Source organism: Mobula hypostoma, chromosome 17, assembly GCF_963921235.1.
Source record: "Mobula hypostoma chromosome 17, sMobHyp1.1, whole genome shotgun sequence".
Lineage (NCBI taxonomy): Eukaryota > Metazoa > Chordata > Chondrichthyes > Myliobatiformes > Myliobatidae > Mobula > Mobula hypostoma.
This window is the reverse complement of record NC_086113.1, coordinates 68332074-68344492: the sequence shown is the minus strand read 5'-3', so window position 1 is coordinate 68344492 and position 12419 is coordinate 68332074. Positions and strand designations below refer to the sequence as shown.

The 12419-nt window shown below is 41.6% G+C and overlaps 1 protein-coding gene across 6 annotated transcripts in view; it reads right to left on the bottom strand.

Annotated features, from left to right (window-relative positions):
- ulk4 (unc-51 like kinase 4) overlaps positions 1-12419 on the bottom strand; it is a 755583-nt gene that overhangs the window by 730105 nt on the left and 13059 nt on the right. For all 6 annotated transcript variants that reach the window (XM_063070087.1, XM_063070088.1, XM_063070093.1 and 3 more), the window contains exons 4-5: positions 5613-5752; positions 1249-1408 (exon numbers count right to left, since the gene is read on the bottom strand). In XM_063070087.1, coding sequence (XP_062926157.1) covers positions 1249-1408; positions 5613-5752 — 300 coding nt within the window. The remainder of the gene's footprint in view (positions 1-1248; positions 1409-5612; positions 5753-12419) is intronic.

The following is a 12419-nucleotide window of genomic DNA, read 5'->3' as shown; positions in this document are numbered from 1 at the left end:
AGGGTTTGAGGGTCGGCACAACATTGTGGTCCGAAGGGCCTGTACTGTGCTGTACTATTCTATGTTCTATGTTAAAGAAAGTGTGTTTGGATGGTAACATGAGTAACATAAAATATAGAAGATTTGCTAGGCCACCTGAAGATTATTATTAATAAATTTGGTCATGTTAAACTGTAAAGGGCAGATTTTAGTTGGCAAGAAATTTGGTCTTCTTATTACATCCATCTTTTGCCCTGAATATAGAAGATTTGTTGTAAATCGCAACAAATCATCAATCTAAATTTTGAGTTCCAAATTTTATAACGGCTGCAATTTCAACAACCTGAATGCTGCATTTAAGAGAAATTAACTCTTTTATTTAACTTATTGTTAGAAATGGAATTTAGTAAGTACAATTCTTTAGAATGCTTATTTAACTATAACAAGAAGTAGTTTTGTGGGATACTATGAAAGTCACTAGGCTCAGATAACCTACATAACAAATACTCCACAAGGAGCAAATGCACAGTGAGATTAAGTTCAGTTTCAATGGTGTCCAAATTTCTTGCCACATTTCAAGTAAACCACAATTCCTGCTGAAGTCTGCTTTCACAATAACTCAGTTCGGCAAATACTTAAACTTAAAGGATAGGCACTCTCTGTTTTGAAATACTCAGACTCAAATAGAATGACTGCAGAGGTTATACAATATCCCTTGGAGTTCCTTTACAGATAATCCCTGCATTACAGTGGAATCACATTTTCAGAAAACAGTCTATTTCACAATTCTCCAGAAAACAAAGTTACATTATATCTGCATGCTCCAAGAAATGTGGGTTGAAAAGGAAACTGTGGAGACTATTTTATCCCCAAGTAAATTCCATGAGAGTGAACCTATTCAACATCTCAAGCTTTGGGTAGTGATTTCTGAATCCTATAAGGGCAATTTTCAGTGATTAGAACAGCCATAACACAGTGTCTGTATTCAAAAGGTACAACAAGAACTGTATGTATGGCCAATAAACAAAAGGATAACATCATGCAAAGAGCATGATAAACAAAGGGCAGTAACCTGAAAGTAACACTTTGGTCCCCCCCACAGTTGTTGTCTAGCCTGCTGAGCATTCCACTATTTACTGTATTTCACGGTTAGCTATGATTGGACAACCGCATCTCTTATGTCCCAAGTTTAACAGGGAATCTCAAGTTTTCCCATCACCTATGAAACTTATTAAGACAGGAGGTTTTTTTTTTAAAACAAATTGTTACCTTGAGTTCGACTTTTGGATTTTTTCTGTGCCTCTTCATTAGTTTCACTTACATCATCATCTGTGCCAATCAGTGCAAAGAATTCCTCTAGATTCTCTCCTTCTGCCTTAGCAAGACTGAAGTTACTGTACTTCAGAGTGCCTGGTCCATCGACCAATATCTACAGAAGAGTATAAGAAATTTCAAGAACATAATAATGTAGTAGGTGTAAAATGTTTTTGTAAAATGTCCATAAAAACTTTTGTGCTACATAATGATTTTTATAGCCATGAATCAGACAAACCAGTATTTTATATCCTCTTAGAGCAATAGTTCCCAAAGGGGCCAGTTACATGTCCTAAGAGGGCGTTAGAGGGAATAGAAGTCATCAGGGGAGGAGTTCAATATTCTTGGGGGAGCGGGTGGTAAGCGGCACCCTAACTTGAGGCATGAGACCTGACCGAACGTTAGTAGAGCAAGCACTTCCAAAATAAAAGGATGAAGCACTGGAACACAGGAAGGGCCACAGGTCTGCAGGCAGTGAGCACTCGTTAGCACAACGCATCTGAAACTCAGCAATCTCATCCAACCTTACCAACCAAACAGACGTTATTGGGGGTGCATAAATTAGCAACCAGGGTGCCCAACGGTTCTCCTTGACTTGCGGCACGGAATGAGTTCATGCAATTTAACAGTTGGTAAGTTAAGTACGCCCTCTTAACTTTCTCTACAGATCTATGAAAACAGGTTGCGCACTGATACAGTGCTGGCCGGAACCAAATGGTGCAATTTGAACCTGGTGAACCTGCCAACCCCAAGGATTCCTCTTGAGGTGTTCAAGGCGACCTTGGCTTCATATGTACGGTCAAGAACCATCTTTGGGGATTATGAGATCTTAGATGATTGGTTAATCACGCTGACTAGAACAGTATAAACGTAGCTTGCCGAACACCAGCTCTGTCCTAACTAACATTCAGCTTCCAATCTGAATCCTTGTCAACATAATTTTCGCTATTGTGATCTTCTTCATCTTCGCCTCACCTTTCCTCTGTGTGCAGCTACCATCACTCTATCCGTGTCAACTCGCTTCTGTTGTCAACATCCGACAGGCATTCCCAGTTTGTGTTAATTTTTTATTTTAATTTAACCCCATTAATGAATAACGAAGCACCCTCTATGTGTCTGAAGCGGTTTTATTCCGATCCTGTTAGATCAACAACGCCGCATGCATCTTATTTGTAATACTGTGCTATCTAATGAAGCCATAAAACCATCAAGTTTGTTGGAACACTTCTGTAAAAAAACACCCTAAAAATGCTACTTATGGTATTATCCAATTCCAGAAGATGAAAGAAGCATTTGAAAAGCGTGGTACGCTCAAGTCATTTGCCAAAAAAGCCAAAAATGACCTTGATAGTGGTCTCATTGCTTCTTAGAACATTTCCAAAATGCTAACAAAGTATACAACTGGTAAAAGATTAATAATGCCTGTTCTATCAGAAGTGCTCACCACTGTGCTCAAAATGGATACCAGGATTTTAATATCAATTCCTCTGAGTAATAACTCTGTAGATCGTCGTATGACAAAATGATGAAGACATTGAGTATTAACTACGCTCAGAGCTACAAAAAAAAAATAGAATTTGGTATACAAATGGATGAGTCAACTGTGTGAGACAACAAGGCATTGCTGCTGGCATATACACGGTTTATCAAAAATGGAAAAGTTTATGAAGAGATCCTCTTTTGTAAAAATTTAAAATCAAATATCAATGGACAACCAATCCACAACAAGCTCAAAAAGTATACTGAGGATAAAAGTGTTCTGATTTGGAACATAATTTCTTGTGCAGCAGATGGAACACCATATATGACAGGTCACCATGCTGATTTCGTGACACTTATGAAAAAGAAATTCCAAGTTTGTTTGTAATCCGTTGTGCAATTCATCATCACAATCTCACAGCTAAAATCCTCAGCTAGCGACTTTTTTTAAGCATGACTCTTGTATTATCCGCTATCAACAAAATTAAAGCTCATCCATTCAATAGCAGGATATTTCACCAGTTATGCCAAGATAACTATGAAGAGTTTGAACGATTGCTTCTTCACACCGAAGTATATTGTCTGTCAAAAGACTGCTGCTGAAAACGTTTCTTTGGTCTTTTGGAAACTGTGGTTGAATTTTTGCTCAGAGTCGACAGGAGCTTGGGAAACGAGATTGAACTTCTACATGGAGATGTGGCATACTTAGTTGATCTGTATGACAAAACAAACATTCTAAATATGAAACAGCAGGGTGAGAATTTTAATTTAATCCAGGCAAAAAGTGCAGTGTCCACTTTTATTGGAAAATTGGAAATATAGGTAAGCAAGACATTGGGAGAAGAATGTTCTTACAGTTTCCCTGCATGGAAAGTTTGGCACTCTCTTTCACAGACAGTGATTTGCAGGAGTATTGCTTCCACCTGCAGCAACTGAAGAAGGATCTTCAGAATCGATTCAAGTATTTAAACGATCTGGAAGTTCCAAACTGGGTAATTAACCCATTTCTTTGCAAGGTGGAAGAACAGGAAGAGAGCTTGCAAGAAAAAATTATCGAATTTCAGAACAATGAAAAAGCAAAGTTGCTTTAAGAATCAAACAACAGGAATACTGCAGATGCTGGAAATTCAAGCAACGCACATCAAAGTTGCTGGTGAACGCAGCAGGCCAGGCAGCATCTCTAGGAAGAGGTACAGTCGACGTTTCAGGCCGAGACCCTTCGTCAGGACTAACTGAAGGAAGAGTTAGTAAGAGATTTGAAAGTGGGAGGGGGAGAGGGAGATCCAAAATGATAGGAGAAGACAGGAGGGGGAGGGATAGAGCCAAGAGCTGGACAGGTGATTGGCAAAAGGGATATGAGAGGGATCATGGGACAGGAGGTCCGGGGAGAAAGACAAGGGGGGGGGAACCCAGAGGATGGGCAAGGGGTATATTCAGAGGGACAGAGGGAGAAAAAGGAGAGTGAGAGAAAGAATGTGTGTATAAAAATAAATAACGGATGGGGTACGAGGGGGAGACGGGGCATCAGCGGAAGTTAGAGAAGTCGATGTTCATACCATCAGGTTGGAGGCTACCCAGACGGAATATAAGGTGATGTTCCTCCAACCTGAGTGTGGCTTCATCTTTACAGTAGAGGAGGCCGTGGATAGACTTTAAGAATGTCGACTTTTGTGGTATGTGACTACAGTATCATACAAAGTTTCCTGGTCTTTCCATCCTCCTGACTTGTTGAAAGAGGCTTTAGTGCAGTGAACCGTATATTCACAAAAAAAACAGAAACCCCTTGGATATTATTACGTGTGGGGACTTAAGGCTTTTGCTGTCACAACCTAAACCAGATATTTCAACTCCTGATAAAAACCATCAAGCTCAAGGATCACATTGATAGCGAAGCTGCTGTACAGCGCACAAGTACTGTGTAAGCTAGGTTTAAAAGGCAAATAAAAATTTAAAGCAGAATCATTTTTAACATGGTAGCATACGGTAGACATGTTCTTACACAATGGGGGTGCCAAAAAGTATATTGTGCCTAAGAGGAACATTGGCAAATATGAAGGTGCTTTGGGGGGTGGGGGGGGGTGTTGGGCTATAAAAGACTGGGAAACACCATCTTAAAATTTTTACTTATCTAGCATATAACAAGGTCACGACAGTAGCACAGCAGTTAGTGCATCAATATTATAGCTCTGAGAGTTTCGGAATTTCGGCACCATACTGTAAGGAATCTCTGTACGTCCTCCCCATAGAATGCGTGCGTCTTCTTCAAATCCTTCTGTTTCATCCCACACTCCAAAGACGTACCAAGTAGGTTAATTGGTCATTGTAAATTGTCCCATTAGGTTTGGTTTTATCAGGTATGTCAGGGTTTGCTGGGGTGGTGTAGCTCAAAGGGCTGGAAGGGCCCACGCCGTGCAGAAAATAACAAAATATCAAACTGTATTTCAGAAGTACAAGTAAGAGGGAAAAAATAATGCCCATCAAAGAAGATATTGAGAGGAATGCCCAAAACCTTTTTGCTTTGGTTAATTTATCAACATCTTTAAAAAGATAAAGTGACTGATAGAATAAATAAAGGAGGGAATTCCAAAGTGAGGGTCACAGGACAATTGAAAATGTTACTATTAACTCTGAGATTCAAGGCAAAATGTGGAAGGTATCCAAGCCAAAGCTAGGTGGACTGTCAGGTTAACAATCAGTCTTTTGTGGAAACAAAATCCGGCCATTTGATTAGGGATTGAAAAAAACTCCAGCATAAATAAGGTCATTAACAAAAGAAATCATATTTATTTTCCAATTATAGCTGCAATTAACTCATATATAATTCAAAAGTGTCCATTTACCTTAGCAGGATTAAGATCACCAAACACGATACCCAACTCATGGATATGGTGCAAACCCATTACTAGATCAATACCAAACTGTCTAACAACATCCTCATGTAAGTATTCATCTTGGGTGATAATCATTGCCAAAGAACCTCCTGCAATAGACACAACAGATTGGATGCAGCAAAATCAAAAATGAATACAACACACTGAGAAGAGGTGGAAATACTCAACAAGTCAAGCAATATTTGTAGAGATAAAGGTAGAATTAATAACAGGTGGCTCAGTCATTAGGTGATAGGACAACAACTTGAAAAGTTAACTTTTTCTGTCTCTGGACTTGCTAAGTAGTTCCAGCATTTTCAGCCTTAAGTTCACATTTCTTAAACCTACAGTACTGTCTTAGGCACATATATTGCTAGGGTGCCCAAGAGATTTGCACAGTACTGTATCCATCAATGTCGACTGGAGAGCAAGCTTGTAAATCTGGCAGGAGGAAAGGATGTTGGAAATGGCGAGGCTAGAATGCTGTGGGAGGGATGTGGGACAGGTGCCAGAAAGAGTGCTAGGGGTGGGATGGGAAGAAACAGATGCAGACACACCCAGCCCTGAGACACGAAGCAAGGTCATTTGATTCCAAACAATTGGTTTATTGATCACTGCAGAATATCGCTTCCCACTTCTTCCATTCTTCCCCCCACCCCCCCATTTTCCCAACCATGATTCCCCTCTCCCTGCCCACTTCCCACTCTCAGTCCACAACAGGTTTATCATCACTCATCAATGTCATGAAGTTAGTTTTTTTTTTGCGGCAGCAGTACAGTGAAATACATAAAATTACTACAATACTGTGCAAAAGGTTCAGGCTCCCTTGACAAAGACTTTTGCACAGTACCATATATATGAATCTTGAATAAATCTCTTCAAATGAAATAAAACTCAGAGGGGAGGAGAAGATGGCAGCGCGTGCGGCTGCTCCGAAATGATATCGTATTTGTGAACTAGGTACCGTGCACAATCCTGATTTGATGGAGGCAGCTGTAAGAAGCATGGCGGAACATCTGGAGAAACTTCTGAAATGCCCGGTTCGCTGCCGCTGCTACTGTGCGATCGAGAATCGCCGGAGGGGAAGGCACCAAATCCTCAGCTTTGCCTATTGCCTGTTGCCGGGACCAGGGTCAAAGCGCTCAGCAGAGATGGTGCTCGGTGTCGGAGGCTCGAAGTTTTCGGACAGACTCAAGAGTCGGCTGTGGTTGGGTGCTTCCAGGGTGCTGCATCAGCAAGTTTGCAGTGTTGGAAGCTCATGGCAGGAAGAATTTTTCTTCCTTCTACCGTCTGCGTGAGATGATGGGTCTTTCAAGAAACTTTGAGACTTTTTTTTACCGTGCCCATGGTCAGTTCTTTATCAAATTACGGTGTTGCTTTGCACTGTTAGAAACATAGAAAATAGGTGCAGGAGTAGGCTATTCGGCCCTTCGAGCCTGCACCGCCATTTATTATGATCATGGCTGATCATCCAACTCAGAACCCTGTACCAGCCTTCCCTCCATACCCCCTGATCCCCGTAGCCACAAGGGCCATATCTAACTCCCTCTTCAATGAACTGGCCTCAACTGTTTCCTGTGGCAGAGAATTCCACAGATTCACCACTCTCTGTGTGAAGAAGTTTTTCCTAATCTCGGTCCTAAAAGGCTTCCCCTTTATCCTCAAACTGTGGCCCCTTGTTCTGGACTTCCCCAACATCAGGAACAATCTTCCTGCATCTAGCCTGTCCAATCCCTTTAGGATTTTATACGTTTCAATCAGATCCCCCCTCAAACTTCTAAATTCCAACGAGTACAAACCCAGTTCATCCTGTCTTTCTTCATATGAAAGTCCTGCCATCCCAGGAATCAATCTGGTGAACCTTCTTTGTACTCCCTCTATGGCAAGGATGTCTTTCCTCAGATTAGGGGACCAAAACTGCACACAATACTCCAGATGTGGTCTCACCAAGGCCTTGTACAACTGCAGTAGTACCTCTCTGCTCCTGTACTCGAATCCTCTCGCTATAAATGCCAGCATACCATTTGCCTTTTTCACCACCTGCTGTACCTGCATGCCCACTTTCAATGACTGGTGTATAATGACACCCAGGTCTCATTGTACCTCCCCTTCTCCTAATCGGCCACCATTCAGATAATAATCTGGTTTCCTATTTTTGCCACCAAAGTGGATAACTGCACATTTATCCACATTAAATTGCATCTGCCATGAATTTGCCCACTCACCCAACCTATCCAAGTCACCCTGCATCCTCTTAGCATCCTCCTCACAGCTAACACTGCCGCCCAGCTTCGTGTCATCCGCAAACTTGGAGATGCTGCATTTAATTCCCTCATCCAAGTCATTAATATATATTGTAAACAACTGGGGTCCCAGCACTGAGCCTTGCGGTACCCCACTAGTCACTGCCTACCATTCTGAAAAGGTCCCGTTCATTCCCACTCTTTGCTTCCTGTCTGCTAACCAATTCTCTATCCACATCAATACCTTACCCCCAATACCGTGTGCTTTAAGTTTGCACACTAATCTCCTGTGTGGGACCTTGTCAAAAGCCTTTTGAAAATCCAAATATACCACATCCACTGGTTCTCCCCTATCCACTCTACTAGTTACATCCTCAAAAAATTCTATGAGATTCGTCAGACATGATTTTCCTTTCACAAATCCATGCTGACTTTGTTCGATGATTTCACCGCTTTCCAAATGTGCTGTTATCACATCTTTCATAACTGACTCCAGCAGTTTCCCCACCACCAACATTAGGCTAACCGGTCTATAATTCCCCGGTTTCTCTCTCCCTCCTTTTTTAAAAAGTGGGGTTACATTAGCCACCTTCCAATCCTCAGGAACTAGTCCAGAATCTAACGAGTTTTGAAAAATTATCACTAATGCATCCACTATTTCTTGGGCTACTTCCTTAAGCACTCTGGGATGCAGACCATCTGGCCCTGGGGATTTATATGCCTTTAATCCCTTCAATTTACCCAACACCACTTCCCTACTAACATGTATTTCGCTCAGTTCCTCCATCTCACTGGACCCTCTGTCCCCTACTATTTCTGGAAGATTATTTATGTCCTCCTTAGTGAAGACAGAACCAAAGTAATTATTCAATTGGTCTGCCATGTCCTTGCTTCCCATAATCAATTCACCTGTTTCTGTCTGTAGGGGACCTACATTTGTCTTTACCAGTCTTTTCCTTTTTGCATATCTATAAAAGCTTTTACAGTCAGTTTTTATGTTCCCTGCCAGTTTTCTCTCATATGTTGTAACTATATGTTATAATTATGTGGTTTTTGTCAGTTTTTCAGTCTCGGTTTGTCTTGCGTTTCTGTGATATCATTTTGGAAGAACATTGTATCATTTCTTAATGCATGCATTACTAAATGATAGTAAAAGAGGACTGCGTATCCTCATAATCTAATCTAATAATATACTTTAAAATGCTCTAGGAAATGGAGGAACATCATTTTCGCATTCCAGCTTTTATATTCCTGCTCCTTTCTATCAACCACTTGAAATCCATGTTTTGGTTCGGTTCCACTTACTTCATCTAGCGCCTTTTAACTTTATGTATGTCATTTGTAACTCTTCTCAGCTTCCTCTTCTAAAGAAATCAAGCCGATCTTAATCCAAAAACTTCATCATCCTTGGCAACATTATTTCAAAGCAATCTAAGATACCAAAGATTAGACCTTTCCCATAATGTTCTGCCTTTGATCATCAATACCAAATTCCACCTTGCATTCTCCACCAGATTCTGACATACAATCTGGGAAAGAGTCAGGAAGAAACACGGACAGCAATGCAAAGAAAGGAGTCTGTTGACGCCGGGTCAGCAACCATCAGAAGAGGTTACAGAAGATAAGCATGGTGAAATGCCTGTACAGGTTTAAGGGAATCAACTCATCTTTTTTTAGAGAAAGGGGCAATCACCGAGCTGGTCAGAATTGCTCCTGGAATTTGATCAGGCTACATGTTTGTACTATGCCTTCTACAGCTTTCTTTCACCCCTGGTGAGTCTGAAGTCTGGAGCAAAACTAGGTGCTATTCAGATGGCATCATGAATGAGTAGTAGCTTTTAAAACTATGGCCAAAATTATGCACTAACTCTCAGAAATTCAAATTCAATTATTTGTAATGTACTAAACAGGACTTTACAAACATGTCATGATAAACGACATGATTTGTGTTAGGCACATGGCCAAGTAGTTAAGGCGTTCGTCTAGTGATCTGAAGGTCGCTAGTTCGAGCCTCAGCTGTGGCAGCATGTTTGTGTACTTGAGCAAGGCACTTAACCACACATTGCTCTAGTGTCTGTGTGAGGAGTGGCGCCCCACACAGACTTCCAATCTGCGCCTTGTAAGGCATGAAAATGCCGGACGCAGGCCTCTCATGGTCTGAGTCGACGTTCCCTCCCTCCCCATGATAAACATAATTCTTATTGCAGTTCTCTGTTATTTCTATTCGGGGTGACGTTAATCCTATGGCCATTGTGAATCCATGCCACAGGATTGACTTCGACAGCACGAAACTACTGTGCTGCACCAGTGGTTCTAGGACCACCTTGTAAAGGAAGCCTTTGAAATAAAACTAGAGAAATAGAGTTTTAACAAAGGTGAAGGTCTCACTCCAAGTAAGAACTGGAATTGACTGATGCAAAAATGATGCAACATCAGAAATCTGATTGGATGAGGACGACCCAATCAGAAGAGGCGGACAATGGAGATTTATATACCTCTGAACTAGACATGCCTAGGCATACCTGTAACTGGCTAGAAGCCAGAGAAGAGTTTATTCGTTATCTGTGCTGGGAAAGCACTAGATCCTTTCTCATGTCATGATGAAACTAAAAAGATAAGAATCTCTTACTATCAGTGGCTTCTCAAAATATCTTAGACAATAAATACTCTAAACAACAGCCTTATTCTTCAAACATTTTTCCCAGAAATTGATGACAGAAATTATGAATGGAGTTTATTGCTGACTCACCCCCCACTATATAACAAAAGATCCTGGGAAAAGCAGAATTTCAATTAACCAAACTGTCTCCCTTAACCTTGGAAACAGTATGTCATGAAACAATCTTAAGCAGATGAAAAAGGGGATAGAAAATATCATACATGATCTGATAGTTCGGTATTGTTGAAACTTGACTATTTTTAAAAGCATTGCTATCCTCAACTGTCTATTATCAGCTCGTGCCCGTGAAAAGGCTACACCCACCTATACTACATCTATGCTAGAGTAACCCTCCTGCCACTTGGTGAGGCCCCAAAAGTGGCCAGCGTTAATAGCAAAAAGGCCCCAGCAAGTGCCAGTGACTAAGCGCAGCATCGTGGGCCCACAGTCTGGGTGAACATCAACTGGATCCGTATACCGGCCCTGAAAACTCTCTTAGCACCTCTATCACAGGTGGACATCGGATGAGCCTCTAGTTTAGTCCCTGTTGGCACTCACCAATCTTAAAAGGTACGTCATAGAAAGCATCCTATCTGTGTGCATCATGGCTTGGTATGGCAACTGCTCTATCTGAGACGACAAAGAAAGTACAGAGAATTGTAGAGATAGCTAGTACATCATGGAGCACAGCCTCCTTTCCACTGTTATAAACCACTATACAGTCCCCTTATACAAGATAAACTCCTGACCTCACATTGCCTGACCGCACTGCATTTCTTTGTAAATGTAACCAACATTTTATTTAGTATTCTTATTGCTTTTCCCTTATACACTTCAGTGCACTGATATGATGAAATTATCTGTTTACATGGCATGAAAAACAAAGATTTTGTCTTTTGAAGGAGTTTTTGCATCAATGATAAACCTCACACACTGTCACATCATATGTTGCAGGACTGCACCGTAAACTGAATGTCAGTCACCTTGTGTGACTTTTAAAAGTTGGGGATTGAACAGTTGAGTAGTTTCAAGTTCCTGGTGCCAACATCTTTGAAGATCTATCCTGGGTCCAACATACTGATGAAATTACAAAGAAGGCACAACAGCAACTATATTTCATTTGGAGCCTGAGGAGGATTAGTATGTCACCAAAGACACTCACAAACTTCTACAGACAGACCATGGGGAACATTCTAACTGGTATGGAGAAGCCCCGGGTTCAGCAAGAATAGAGAAAGAAGAGTAGATTTAAAAGGTGGGGGGGAGAGGGAGGGGAGAAACACAAAGTGATAGGTGAAATCAGGAGGGGGAGGTGTGAAGTAAAGGGCTGGGAAGTTGATTAGTGAAAGAGATACAGAGCTGGAGAAGAGCGAATCTAATAGGAGGACAGAACATAGAATTGTACAGCACAGTACAGGCCTTTCGACCCACAATGTTGTGCCAACCATCAAACCCTGCCTCTCAAATAAGCCCCCACCTTAAATTCCTCCATATACTTGTCTAGTAGTCTCTTAAACTTCACTAGTGTATCTGCCTCCACCACTGACTCAGGCAGTGCATTCCACGCACCAACCACTCTCTGAGTAAAAAACCTTCCTCTAATACCCCCCTTGAACTTCCCACCCCAGAAGGCCATGGAAGAAAGAAAAGGGCAGAGGAGAAACACCAGAGGGTGGTGATGGGCGGGCAAGGAGATAAGGTGAGAGGGGGAAAAGGGGATGGAGAATGGCGAAGGGGTGTGGGGGGACATTACCGGAAGTTTGAGAAATCAATGTTTATGCCATCAGGTTGAGGCTACCCAGGCGGAACATAAGGTGTTGTTCCTCCAACCTGAGTGTGGCCTCATCGCAACAGTAGAGGAGGCCGTGAATTGAT